The sequence below is a fragment of the Nomascus leucogenys genome, chromosome 10 (genome assembly GCF_006542625.1).
Source record: "Nomascus leucogenys isolate Asia chromosome 10, Asia_NLE_v1, whole genome shotgun sequence".
In the NCBI taxonomy this organism is placed as follows: Eukaryota; Metazoa; Chordata; class Mammalia; order Primates; family Hylobatidae; genus Nomascus; species Nomascus leucogenys.
Window position 1 is genome coordinate 74,703,931 of NC_044390.1, and position 14,424 is coordinate 74,718,354.

Here is a 14,424-nt window from a genome sequence, read left to right on the forward strand (position 1 = left end):
CAAATTAGGCATAGAGGGAAAAAACCTCAACACAGTGAAGGCCATATATGACACACCCACAGCTAACATTATATTTAATGGGAAAAAGCTGAAAGCCTTTGCCCTAAGAAATGGAACAAGGATGCCCACTTTCACCGCTCTTATTCAAATTGTACTGGAAGCCCTAACAAGCAATTAGGCAAGAGAAAGAAATGGCATCCACATCAAAAAACAGGAAGTAAAATGGCCCCTCTTTGCAAATGGCATGATCTTATATTTAGAAAAATCTAAAGGCTCCACCAAAAAACTGTTAGAACTGAGTAACAAATTCAGTAAAGTTGCAGCAAACAAAATCAACATACAAAAATCAGTAGTGTTTCTATATGCCAATAACAAACTAGTTGAAAAACAAATCAAGAAAGCAATCCCATTTACAATAGCTACAAAAAAAAAAAAATACCTAGGGATAAATTTAACCAATGAAGTGAAAGATCTCTACAATAAAAACTACAAAACACTGATGAAAGAATTGAACACGGAAAATGGAAAGACATTCCATGCTTATGGATTGGAATAATTAATATTGGAAAATTATCATCCTACCCAAAGAAATCTACAGTCAGTGCAATCCTTATCAAAACACCAACGACATTCTTCAAAGAAATAGAAAAAAAACACCTTAAGGTTTATATGGAAACACAAAAAAACCCTAAATAGCCAAAACAATCCTAAGCAAACGAGGAGGCATCATGCTACTTGACTTCAAAGTATACTAAGCAATAATAACCAAAACAGCATGGTATTGGTATATAAACAGGCACATAGACCAATGGAACAGAATAGAGAACCCAGAAATAAATCCGTATTTCCAGCCAACTGATTTTCAACAAAGGCACCAAGAACATATATTAGAGAAAGGACACTCTTTTCAATAAGTGGTGCGTGGGAAACTGGATATCCATATCCAGAAGAATGAAACCAGATCCCTATCTCTCACCATATACAAAAATCAACTCAAAATGGCTTAAAGACTTAAATGCAAGGCCTGAAATTTAAAACTCCTAGAAGAAAACATAGGGGAAATCCTTCAGGACATTGGTCTAGGCAAAGGTTTTAGAGGTAAGACTTCAAAAGTACAGGCAAGAAAACCAAAAATAGATAAATGAGCCCATATCAAATGAAAAAGCTTCTGTGCATCAAAGGAAACAATTAACGAATTGAAGAGACAGCCTATGGAGTGGGAGAAAATAGTTGCAAACTATTCACCTGACAAAGGACTAATGTCCAGAATAGACAAGGAACTCAACTGCGAAAAAAAAAATCTGATTTTAAAATGTGCAAAAGATCTAAATAGACATTTCTCAAAAGAAGACATACAAGTAGCCAACAAGTACATTTTTAAGTGCTTAACATCAATAATCATCGAGGAAATGCAAATCAAAACCACACTGAGCTATCTCACCCCAGTTAGAGTGGCTGTTATCAAAAAGAAAAAATAACAAATACTGGCAAGGATGTAGAGCAAAGGGAATCCTCACACACTATTAGTGGGAATGTAAATTAGTACAGTCATTATGGAGAACAGTGTGGAGGATCCTCAAAAAACTAAAAATGGAACTGCCATATGATCCAACAATTCCACTACTGGGCATTTATCCAAAGGAAAGAAAATTAGTATATCCAAGACATGTCTGCACCCTCATGTTTATCGTAACACTACTTATAAAACCAAGATATGGATCAAACTATGATGAATTCATCAACAGATGAATGAATAAAGAAAATGTGTATATTTATACAATAGAATACCACTCAGGCATTAAAAAATGAAATCCTGTCATTTATGGCGACATGGATGGAACTGGAGGACAATATATTAAATAAAATAAGTCAGGCACAGAAAGATAAATACCACATGATCTTCATATATGGAATCTTAAAAAAAAAATTGAGCCCATAGAAGTAGAGACTAACATTATAGTTATTAGAAGCCGGGAAGAGTAGCGGGGAATAGAGGATAGGAAGAGGTTGGTTATGGATACAAAATTACAGCTAGATCAAGAACCAAGTTCTAATGTTCTATTCCACTGTAGGGTGAATATAGTTAACAATAATGTATTGCATATGTTCAGAAAGCTAGAATAGAGGATTTTGAATGTTCCAAGCACAAAGACATGATAAATGTTTGAGGTGATGGATATGGTAATTACCCTGATTTGATCATCATACATTATATACATGTATCGAAATATCACTGTGTACCCCATAAATATGTGCAATTCTTATATGTCAAGTAAAAAGGAAAAAAAAAGAAATAGAATTGCTTCTCAGGTCTTCCTGATGGCAGCCTTCCCCCTTGGCTTTCCCTCCACCCTCCCTTGCTCACTCCAGGCTGTCTGCAGCACAGCCTTCCTCCCAGAGGACAGCGAGTGTCAGCATGCTCAGTTACTGGGCAGCCCACACCCTTCAAACTGCTTCTCTCTGGGGGCAGTGAAGGCCAAGTCTGTCTCAGATCTGGCCAACCTCAGAGCTTCTCAGACTCTGCCCTCTAAATGCAGATTCACAGAAATTCCAGCCTCTGCAAGTTTGTCCAGCAGTTTTTCAGAGTCCCCAGGTGGCATCTGATGTGTAGCCACCACTTCCTGCCAGGCTGTGGCCCAGCTTAGGGCTGCCCACAGCCTGTGGCCTTGGCCTCCTGTGAGCCTGCATGAGCCTATGGCTGGGGCTGCCTTGGGGGACCCTGACCTCCCAGCCAAGGGCAGGACTGGGAAGTCTCCAGGCCTTTCCAAAGCTACTGCCATCAACCCTGCCTCCATGGTCCATGCAGCTCTTCCCCACTCTATGCCCACCGAGAATGCCACTACCAACAGATGCCAGTGGAAGGGATGCTGAGCTGTTCTGCCAAAACCCTGGGGATGCAGAAGCAGCTTGGGATCTCCGGAGGCTGTGCTGCCCCCAGGGCATGAAGACCCCTGCCTTCACAGGGCAGCGTGGTGTGGGGGACAGCCAGATGGCAGCAGCTTCCAGGCCAGTTCTTGGACTCAGTGGCAGTGTAATTTCAGTCTTATTAGTTCTCTGTGCCTCACTCTCCTCATTTGTGAGATGCATATGCTAGCAGGACCAGCCCCATTGGGTCATGTGGCACTTAAATGTGTGTAACAGGTCTAAAGTGCTGAGAATTATCCTGCACACAGGAAGCACTAGCTGTTGGTTTGCTGTCATCCACCTTAGCCTCCTCTGGTGATCCCAGAGCTCAGCTGTCTGGGCTCCTCCACCTTTTCACAGCTTTCAGGGAGCAGGTCTTTCAGCTCTGCCAGGGGCCAGGCAGGAAGTCTGACCAGAGAGGCCAGAATTCTGTTGATTTCAGCACCAGCTTCCTTCCAGGCCTCCGTTGTTGTTGAGTTGCTTCTTCTACCCCTCCAGGCTCTTCCTGCTTGGTGATTTATTTCTTACGGCCTCGTCGGTCACTTATGCAGGTTGACCATCTGCCACCCGCTGTCCTCCAGACAGACACCAACAGGGCAGACTCTGAGAACCCCAGGCTGGAAGCTCTGCTCCATCAGCAGAGGCCAACCAAATTCCTGAGCCCCCACCCCACCAAGTGGGCCCCACTCTGGAGTCTGCAATGGCACAGACTTTGGGAGATGTTTGGGATTTGAGCCTCAGACTGTTCGTCAGACTTTTTAAGGACCACACTCAAAAGTGGGTTCTAGATTTGTGCCTTTTTGGAGGCACTGTGTCATAGTCACAAAGAACACAAGCCCACATTGTGTGTCCAGCTCCAGGTTGGAATCACAGCCTGCCACTTGCTGAGTGACACCTGGGCCGGTTACCTCCTCCCTCAATTTTCCCATCTCTGAAATTGATATAATAATGCTCATCTTATGTGGCTCTCATGTAAATCAAATCAGAAAACGTGTCTAAATGCCCGGAGACATGGTAGGTGCTCAGCATATTGGGGCTTCTACCTCTGCTGTCTCCTCTTCCTCTACTCTAAGCCACTGTCCTCACCGGAAAATTAAAAACATTGTCACAGTGACCCATCCCACCCCAGGCCTCTATCTTTGAGTTTTCTTCTAGGTCCCTTCCCAACTTTCACCGATTGTGAGCTCTTATTCTGACCAGTGGCTGGAGCTTCCCCTTACTAGGCTAAAGTGATGTGAATGGCAGGAGGCAGGCACCCAGCTTAGCTTCCTTTTTTTTTCTTCCTCCCAGGGAGTGCAATCTCTAAAAGATGAGAATGGAGAGAAAAAGGAAGCAGTAGCAGCTAAGGATCTCAGTGCACCCCAAAGGGACCGCAGGAATGAGCCGCTTTGCAGTGTAGAGTCCTAAAAAAGTCAACCCCAGCGTGAAGCAGCAAATCAGGTGCTCAGGGTTCAGCATGCTGGCAGGACTACCCCTCTCTGTCCCATGTACCTAGCATCCTGATCTCACCACTCAGAAAGGAGGAAGAGCAGGCAGGCCATGAGCCCAGGAGAACTGCTTATTCAATGCCAAGCGTGCCAGGCATTTGCACAGTTTGCACTTAACCCTCATAACCACCTGAGAGGTGAAGATTATTCCTCACCTGAGAAGTTAAGTGACTTACCTGTGTTTACACAGGCTGGAGCTGAGATTTGAACTCTTTCCTCTGACCCCTACCTAACTTTCAGCAGTGGTTCCCCATGTTTTCCATCTGCAGCTGCCCTTGTGTCTTCCCTGTGATCTGCCTCTGAAAGAGAATGTCCTTCCTTGATGTTTTCAAAAATTTCTTGGATGAATTTTCCAGCTGTGGGAAATGGAGAGTGGAGAGGCAGGCTCAGGGCTGGGTATGTGAAGATGCAGAGAGATATAGGGCTGTAACCCCCTGAGTTAGTCTATTTGTGCAGCTCTAACAAAACTCCTGAGACTGGAGGATTTATAAAGAACAGAAATGTATTTTCTCATAGTTCTGGAGGCTGGGAAGTTCAAGATCAAGATGCCAGCAAGGTCAAGGTCAGGTGGTCTGGCTCTCTCTGCCTCCAAGATGGTGGCTTGTTGCCATATCCTCATATGGCAGGAGGTGGAAGGGCAAGAGAGAAGGGTGTTCCAGCTCCAGAAGAGAGAGAGAGAGAATTTATCTTTCCTGTGCCTTTTTGTTCTATCCAGGCCTCGGCCACTTGGATGGTGCCTGCCCACATTGGGTGAGGACAGGTCTTCCTCACTCAGCCCACTAATTCAAATGCCAGTCTCTTCTGAAAACACTCTCACAGACACACCCAGAAATAATGCATTAACGGCTATTTAGGTATCCCTTAATCCAGTCAAGTTGACTTCTAAAATTAACCGTCATACCCACTGCTGCCATCTGCTCAAGGCCCTGATCTGTTGGCCAGGCACTGAGCTCAGTGGATTGTAGTCTAGTTAGGCTGCCCTGATGAAGCCTTAGGACTTAGATAACATAGAGTTTTCCTTTATTTTGACAACTCCTATTAGAAGTAGGGGCTGAGCTACTACTCAGTCGTAGCTGGGTACTGTGGCTCACTCCTATAATCCCAGTACTTTGGGAGGCTGAGGCAGGAGGATCACTTGAGGCCAGAAGTTCAAGACCAGGCTGAGTATGAAAGCAAGACTCCATCTCCGCTACAAAAAATTAAAAAATTAAAAATAAAAAAATAGCCAGGCATGGTGGCTTGTGACTGTAGTTCCAGCTACTTGGGAGGTTTAGGTGGGAGGATCACTTGAGCCCAGGCTGCAGTGAGCTGTGATTGCCCTGCTGTACTCCAGCCTGGGTGAGAGAGTGTCTCTTAAAAAAAAGAAAAAGAAATAGTAGCTGCTTGGAATCTTGTCATGAGAAGGACTTTAAGGCTGCATCTATAATCAATCAATCAATCAATCAAGAGCTCTGTGAACCTCATTCCCATAGTCAACCCCCCTAAAGCTGGTGAACAGTCAGTCCTCTTGTCAGTCATCTTTTGAAGTAGTGGCCCCTCCCTCAGACAGGAAACAGGAAGCCAGGAGATGAGTGCTAAGCCTTCGGAGGAGAAACTCCTGCCTCTCACTTTGCCTCACTCACTCGAGTTTGGATGTTAGGTAAATGTGTCACGTTGAAAGGTACAGCAGGATGGTGGAGAAGGGATGAGATTTAAAGGCCTGGTTTCAGCTGGACAATGAGAGGGGATGGGGGAGACACATCCCCCCAACAGGGGCTAGCATCATGGCAGATATTGTATTAGTCAGCATTCTCCAGAAAAACAGAACCAACAGGATTTCTCTCTCTCTCTTTCTCTGTAGAGAGAAAGACTGAGAAAGCCATTTATTTTAAGGAATTGGCTCATGTGATTATGGGAGCTGGCAAGTCCAAAATTTTGCAGTGCAGGCCAGCAGGCTGGAGATTCTAGTAAAAGTTGTTGCAGTCTGGAGGCGGAATGCTTTCCTCTTTGGGGAACTTCAGTCTTTTCTCTTAAAGCCTTCAATTAATTGATGAGGCCCCACCCACATTGTGGAAGGTAATCTGCTTTTCTCAAAGTCTATTGATTTAAATGTTAATCACATCTGAAAAATACCTTCATAAGGGAACAATAGACACTAGGGCCTACCTGAGGGTAGGGGATGAGGGGGCATGAGGATTGAAAAACTGCCTGTCGGGTACTATGCTGTTTACCTGGTGACAAAACAATCTGTACACTGCACCCCTGCGACATGCAATTTACTCATGTTACAAACCTGCATGTGTACCCCTGAACCTAAAATAAAAGTCAGAAAGCAAAAAAAAAAACCTTCTTTATAGCAACATCTAGACTAGTGTTTGATCGAACAACTGGGCACCATAGCCTGGCCAAGTTGACACATAAAATTAACCATCACTGGCCAGGTGCCGTACTTGTAATCCCAGTACTTTGGGAGGCCAAGGCGGGCAGATCACCTTGAGGTCTGGAGTTCGAGGCCAGCCTGTCCAACATGATGAAACCCCATCTCTACTAAAAATACAAAAAAATTAGCTGGGAGTGGTGGTGCATGCCTGTAATCCCAGCTACTCAGGAGGCTGAGGCAGGAGAATTGCTTGAACCCAGGAGGCAGGGGTTGCAGTGAGCCGAGATCGCACCACTGTACTCCAGTCTAGGCGGCAGAGCGAGACTCTGTCTCAAAAAAAAAAAAAAAAAATAACCATCACAGATATCTTAGGCGACTGTCTCCCAAAGTATGCAACACATTCTGGTGTGCATGAGATGATCATAAGTAGGACAGGGCCAGTGCATTAAATAATATTGATTATAGAGTGATTCTTTTAAATTCATTTGAATCTTACCTACTTTATAAAGAAAGGTTCCATTTGATATCAGCCCCTAACACTTCTCTTACACCTGTTATTTATAAAAAGGAAAACAGGGCCAGAATTCAGCTAGAAATTAATTACATTTGATCCTTGAACAATGTGGGACTTAGGGGCACTGAACCCCCATGCAGTCAAAAATCTCTGTGTAACTTTTGACTCCCCAGAAACTTACTGCTAATATCCCACTGTTGACCAGAAGCCTTACTGGTAACATAAACAGTTCATTAACATGTATTTTATGTTATATTCTTATATATGATATTCTTACAATATGTAAGCTTGAGAAAAGAAAAAATTATTAAGGAAACCATAAGGAAGAGAAAATATATTTATTATTCATTAAGTGGAAGTGGATCATCATAAAGGTCATCATCCTTTTCATCTTCATGTTGAGTAGGCCCAGGAGGAGAAGGAAAAGGAGGGGTTGCTCTTGTTGTATCATGGGTGGCAGAGGTGGAAGAAAATCCATGTATAAGTGGATCCATGCAGTTCCAGCCTGCATTATTCAAGGGTGAACTGTACACTGTTTTGTTGTCATCAAATTTACTTTTATAGGGCGGAGCGTGGTGGCTTATGCCTGTAATCCCAGCACTTTGGGAGGCAGAGGCAGGCGGATCACCTGAGGTTAGGAGTCCGAGAGCAGCCTGGCCAACATGGTGAAAACCCATCTCTACTAAAATTACAAAAATTAACCGGTTGTGGTGGCAGGCACCTGTAGTCCCAGCTACTCAAGAGGCTGAGGCAGGAGAATCGATTGAACCCGGAAGGCAGAAGTTGCAGTGAGTGGAGATCATGCCACTGCACTCCAGCCTGGGCAGCAGAGCAAGACTCCATCTCAAAAAAAAAAAAGAAAAAAAACCAAAAAGTACAGTGTGATAACCCAAGTAAGGGCAGGGTGGTTCCAGAGGAGGTTTCCTAGAGGAATTAATTTATAAGCAGATACCTGGATGATCAGTTGGAGTTAGCCTGGAGAAGAAGAGGGAGGGAATGTTCTGGACAGAGGGAATAGCATATGCACAAGGCTCAGGGGCAAGAGAGAGCATAGCCCATTCTTGTGACTACGGTTAAAGCAGTGTTGGTCACAACATAGAGGGTGTGTCTCAGGGCGAGGGAGGCAGCATGCAGGAACGGGAAGCAAAGGGCTTCCTGAGCCTTGTTAGAAACACTGGGTTCCAGAAGGGCAGGATTAAAATGATCTTAGCAGCCCTCTGTGCTTGAAACAGCACACCAGATTCAGTAAGCCCTCCTATGCTGAATGAATGAATCCATTCCTCTCTGCTTGGTGAGTGACTTCAAGGTCCCATTGAACCACTTCATTTAAATAAGGGACTGCAAGGACCAGAGTCTCTACAGAGATCTTCAGGTACAGTTTCTCTGCCAGTGTTGGCTGCCTGGAGGATCTGAAATCTTCCTTCTGTCCACAGGTGACCTGGTGTCCCGCGCAATGCATCACCTGCAGCCCCTCAATGCCAAGCACCACGGCAATGGCACCCCCTTGCACCACAAGCAAGGGGCGCTGTACTGGGAGCCCGAGGCCCTGTACACACTTTGCTATTTCATGCACTGCCCACAAATGGAGTGGGAAAACCCCAACGTGGAGCCTTCCAAAGTCAACCTCCAGGTGGAAAGGTAAGAACTGCCTTGCCTTGCCTTGTGGTGGGTGGGTACTGCCTCCAGGGTGGGACAAGTGTCCAGGACGGGGAGGATGATGGGGGTAGAAAGGACTCACTTCCTAAAACTTGCCAGAGTGGTCCGGGTGGGAAGCTTGCACCCTGAGGGGATATCTTAGACCCGTGTGGGGGTCTTTGAAATGGTTTTTTATAGGGCTGGTTCTGTTTAGGATAAAACTGGCCTATGTCAGACAAGTGGGTCTGCAAATTCCAGAGGGGTGAGGGCCTCGGCAGTGAAGGTTGGCTTCCTCGTGAAGGCAGTCTTGGAGGACGCCACCACCTCTCGTGGGAGTTATCTTCATCTTCTTTCATCCTGGCTGCCCTGGGGCCCGGGAGAACCAGAAGCACCTTCTCAGCCAGAAGTGGGCCTCTCAGGTGGGCAAGGGGCTTGATTGCCCAGGGGGAGGCAGTGTGACTGTTCTTTGAAGCTGAATCCTCACGGGAAGGAAGGAACTGGGAGAGGACTCGGAGGCTGCCTGGAGGCCTCCTCTCTGCCTCCCCACTTCCTTTAGCGACAGATTAATAGATCCTCTCCCCACAGTGTCTCACGAATCAGGTCCCTCCTCCATACAGACCCGTTCACTCTAAGTACTATAGGTGTGACCCATTTATCAAAAAGAGTGGTTAAGAGAGCAGGCTCTGTGATCCCAACTGCCTAGGTTCAAATCTAGGCTCTTCTCATTAAAAGCTGGGGATCCTTGGGAAAGGCATCTGCAAAATAGGGACACAAAGGGTAAATCCTACATAGGGATGTTTGAAAATTAAATAAATTGAACAGTGCCCGGCACATAGTAGGTGCTCAATAAATGTTAACTTTTATTATTATTGTTGTAGATATGATCTGCATATAGCTGAACAACTCCCAACTTGGGCTCCTGCAGTTTCCTTTCTGTTACTTGGTGCCAAGTGGTTTTGAAAAGCTCATTGGATGCTCTGTTTCTGCCAGATGGATTGGGGCTGAATTGGGCTCTCTTACAAAACCATGTCTCTTGGCTTTCAGTTAAGGGAAAAGGATGGAACATAGGCTATACAGAGGTTGCTGTTTCTTTTTTTCTTCTTCTTCTTCTTTTTTTGAGACAGAGTCTCACTCTGTCACCCAGGCTAGATAGAGCACAGTGGCGTGATCTCTGCTCACTGCAACCTCTGCCTCCCAGCTCAAGCAATTCTCATTCCTCAGCCCCCCAAGTAGCTGGGACTACAGTCATGCCCCACCACACCCAGCACATTTTTGCATTTTTTTGTAGAGACAGGGTTTCACCATGTTGCCCAGGCTGGTCCCAAACCCTGGGCTCAAGCAATCCTCCTGCCTCATCCCTCAAAGTGCTGGGATTACAGGAATGAGCAACCATGCCAGGCTACTTCTTTTTATTTAAGAATCCCAACTCAACATCAATATTTCAATCCAGTCTGGAATTAACTTATTCAGGAAATTAACTCATTAAATTACTCAGGTCTCCCACCATCCACAACAAATCAGTCAGTACGTTGTGCATATTTTCACGTGCAAACATGCCCCAAATGGAGAGGTGGTAAAATGTCCATGGCCAAAAAATAATCTTTCAGACACACCAAAACTTTGCTGTCTCTGGGTACAAATGCTAAGAGTTGAGAGAATGGAAACTGTTGGCCTCAGCCTATGGAGTGTCTAGCTCTTCACTCCCAGCCCTGACAGCCTGTCCAGTAGTGCAGTTTCTCTGTCTCAGCTCCCTCATGTTGTCTCCTGCTCCCACCTCCAAGCAGATGAGCCCCTCTCCCCACTGCAGCTAGACACTGGCTCCACTGAGCTCCAGAACCTTCTCATCTCACTCGGCCGACTTCCAGTTTCCACTGTCAAGTCTCATACTTGCAGGCTGATTCTTCTTCTCCTAGCACCTTATTCTTTTCTGCCTCACACTTACCATAATTTATAACTATGTGTGTATTTCTGTGTTTATTTATTGCCTGTAAAGCTTCATGAAGGCAGAGAACACATCTGTTTTGGCCATCACTCCTCGGTTGATGCCAAACTCAACATCTGGAGCAGAGTAGGAAGTCCACAAATATTTGTAGAATGAAAGAATTAGCAAACCTGTTGATCTAAGTGCCTATGGGACATTTCCATCTGGAGAGTTCAAACTACCTCAAAACTAAAGCCATCATCTGTCCCCCAAAACCCACTGTTCCTCCTTTCTCCCCAGGCTCTAAGAATGGTACCACCATTGGCCTGGTCACCCCGGTCAGAAAACTGAGACTTGACTAGCACTCCTTCCTCTCCCTCACCATCCCCAGGTGGTCAGCAGGTCTTATTAAGCCTGCATCAGTGAGATTTCTTTATTCCTTCCCTGCTAGACCACTGCCACTGCATGGCTCAGGACCCCATCTTTTCTACTTCAGTTTCTACTTTTGATGTCTACACGGTATCCTTGCATGTGAGCTTTAATAATCCTCTGACCTTGGGAGGCTGAGGCGGGTGGATCACCTGAGGTCAGGAGTTTGAGACCAGCCTGGCCAACATGGTGAAACCCTATCTGTACTAAAAATACAAAAAATTAGCCGGGCGTGGTGGCACACACCTGTAGTCTTAGCTACTCAGGGTGGTGAGGCAGGAGAATCGCTTGAACCCAGGAGGCAGAGGTAGCAGTGAGCCAAGATCATGCTACTGCACTCCAGCCTGGGTGACAGAGTGAGACTCACACTTGTAATCCCAGCGCTTTGGTAGGCCAAGGCAGGTGGATGTCTTGAGCTCAGGAGTTCCAGACCAGCCTGGGCAACATGGCAAGACCCCATCTCTACGAAAAATACAAAAATTAGCTGGGTGTGGTGGTGCTTGCCTGTAGTCCCAGCTACTTAGGGGGCTAAAGCAGGAGGATTGCTTGAGCCTGGGAAGTCGAGGCTGCAGTGAGCTGAGATTGCACCACTGCACTCCAACCTAGGTCACAAAGTAAGACCCTGTCTCGAAGAAGAACAAGGAGAAGAAGAAGGGGGAGAGGGAGGGGGAGGAAGAAGAGGAAGAGGAGGAAGAAGAAGAAGGAGAAGAAGAAGAAGAAGAGAAGAAGAAGAAGAAGAAGAAGAAGAAGGAAGAAGAAGAAGAAGAAGAAGAAGAAGAAGAAGAAAAAAAAAAAGAAAAGAAGAAAAGAAAAAAAAAAAAAAAAAAAAAAAAAAAAGAAGAAAAGAAAAGAAGAAGAAGAAGAAGAAGAAGAAGAAGAAAGAAGAAGAAAGAAAAAAAAAGAAAAAAAAAAAAAAAAAAAAAGAAGAAGAAGAAAGAAGAAGAAAAAGAAGAAGAAAAGAAGAAGAAGAAGAAGAAAGAAGAAGAAGAAGAAGAAAGAAGAAGAAGAAGAAAGAAGAAGAAGAAGAAGAAGAAGAAGAAGAAGAAGAAGAAAAAAAAAAAGAAGAAAAAAAGAAGAAGAAGAAAGAAGAAAAGAAGAAGAAGAAGAAGAAAGAAGAAGAAGAAGAAGAAGAAGAAGAAAAGAAGAAAAGAAAAAAAAAAAAAAAAAAAAAAAAAAAGAAGAAAAAAGAAAAAAAGAAGAAGAAAAGAAGAAGAAAGAAGAAGAAGAAGAAAAGAAGAAGAAGAAGAACCGCCACCACCACCACAACCCTCTGATGAGCTCCATCTTCCTCACAGCTACCAGGCTGGAACTTCTAAAATGGAAGTCTCGCCATGTGACATCCTCCCTGATCCTGCTTAGCACAGTTGCCCAGCTCCCATTATACTTTCTATTACACAGTATCCATTTTCCCTCTTGAATCTCCTTCTGGACTCAGAGTGTAGTTGGAGTGGCTGGAAGTCAAAAAGGACCTTCTAACGCTTCCAAACCTTCTGGGACAAGTTTTAAAGAGGCACGAGCAGAGAAGGAGAGCAAAGAGAACATGTCCCAGAATTTGTCAGAGCCATTTATCTCGTTCTTTCCATGCTTCTTTGGTTGAATTTTCAAGAGTCAGCACAAAACACAAAGTGGAACTTAGCGTTTTCCAGATTCTGTTCAGCGTGATCCTCTGGGAAGCATGTGGATTGGAAGTCATATAGTCCTTTAAATTTGGATCCCAGCTCGGCTTCTTGTAGCTCTGTTATTTCACCTCTTTGAACCTCCATTTGTCCTTCATAAGGTGAGAACGCAACCATCCTCATGAGACTGATGTGAGCAATGAATTAGACGTTGTAGCTAAGACATCCAGTGCCATGCCTGGCACAAGGGGAACCCCCTTCCTCCCTAAAACAGTTACTTATATTATACTTTTTGGGCTCTAAAATGCTGTTTTCATTGTCCTTAAAGAAACCTGCCTGTGATTCTTTCTAGAGGGATCGTTATTTCTTCCGGCTCCCTGATGGAACAGGCTTTAGTGTTCAGCACCGGAAAACACACGTGGAAGAACTTCAGAGGCGAGGGGGCCTCTGTTTTCAGTCAAGTGTTTATTCACACCAGCTCTGTACCAAAGCCTCCACATGAGAATTTCCAATAGAAGTTAGGACTCTAATTTGGAGTTATTTCTTTCTCTCCTCTCTCTCTCTTTCTCTGTGTGTGTGTTCTTTTTATTCTGCAAATCTATCAAACAGGATCATCTCCTTGACTATCTTTATTCTGACAAAGTCAGATAGGGCCATGATGCTTATATGGTTTTCCTCTAGACTGTAAGCTCTTCAAGAACAGGGGCTGAATATTATTTGTTTTCATCTGTGCCCAACAGATGGCCTGGGAAATATTGGCGAAATATGGATTATTTTATGCCTCAAACCATCCTTTCTTGTCAGAACAGCCTTTCTTGGCTGAAGTATTTGGAAGTAGGCCTGCATGCACCATTTTACCATTTCATGTGGGCACAGCTTTGGAGTTGCTGCATTTGTTTTGGATAGTTTCGTTTTTCGTTGTGGAATTTTGAAGAAGCTTAGTGCCAGTGTGAGATTTCTGTAGTCTAAGTTTTTCCAGAACTTTGGCTACTATTTCTTGAGCTTCTAAAATCATTCAGGTACCTCAGATATTTTTATTTTAAAAAACTCAGACAAATTTTATAATATTTACGATTAGGTGATATTTATTTTCCAAATAGTAATGATAAATGAAAACAGCTTAATTTTGATGGGAGGGGCCACGTGAGGGTACTGTTTTCAAAAAGAATCATCCTAAATCTAGAATAAGGTTTCCCTCACCTGTATCATTACCGGAAATATCTATGATTCCTAGATGTCTTTGGCCATGGATAATTTTAGTAATTTATTACCACAAGATGAAAAAAATAGTAGGATAAATTAGAGTATTTTGTTGCCTCAGGTAGCTAGCTGGTAATGCCTGGGGTAACTGTGAGCAGCTTCACTTGGAAGACTAGACAATTAAGTAGTTCTGCCCTCTTCCAGTCTCACTGAAAACAAACCAGAATTTATTCCTAGGTAGTGGTAGCTCTTGTTCCTTTTGCAAATGGAATGTACAGACATTCATATCAGGGAAATGTCTGCCAGGGGAATATCAACTACAAACATGAGTATACAATCACCAATCACCAACTGTTTGA

General features: G+C 44.3%; 1 protein-coding gene across 2 annotated transcripts in view; it reads left to right on the forward strand.

Annotated features, from left to right (window-relative positions):
* Window positions 1–14,424, forward strand: part of BTBD11 (BTB domain containing 11) — a 351,128-nt gene that overhangs the window by 225,573 nt on the left and 111,131 nt on the right. For both annotated transcript variants that reach the window (XM_030821312.1, XM_030821313.1), the window contains exon 3: window positions 8,698–8,902. In XM_030821312.1, coding sequence (XP_030677172.1) covers window positions 8,698–8,902 — 205 coding nt within the window. The remainder of the gene's footprint in view (window positions 1–8,697; window positions 8,903–14,424) is intronic.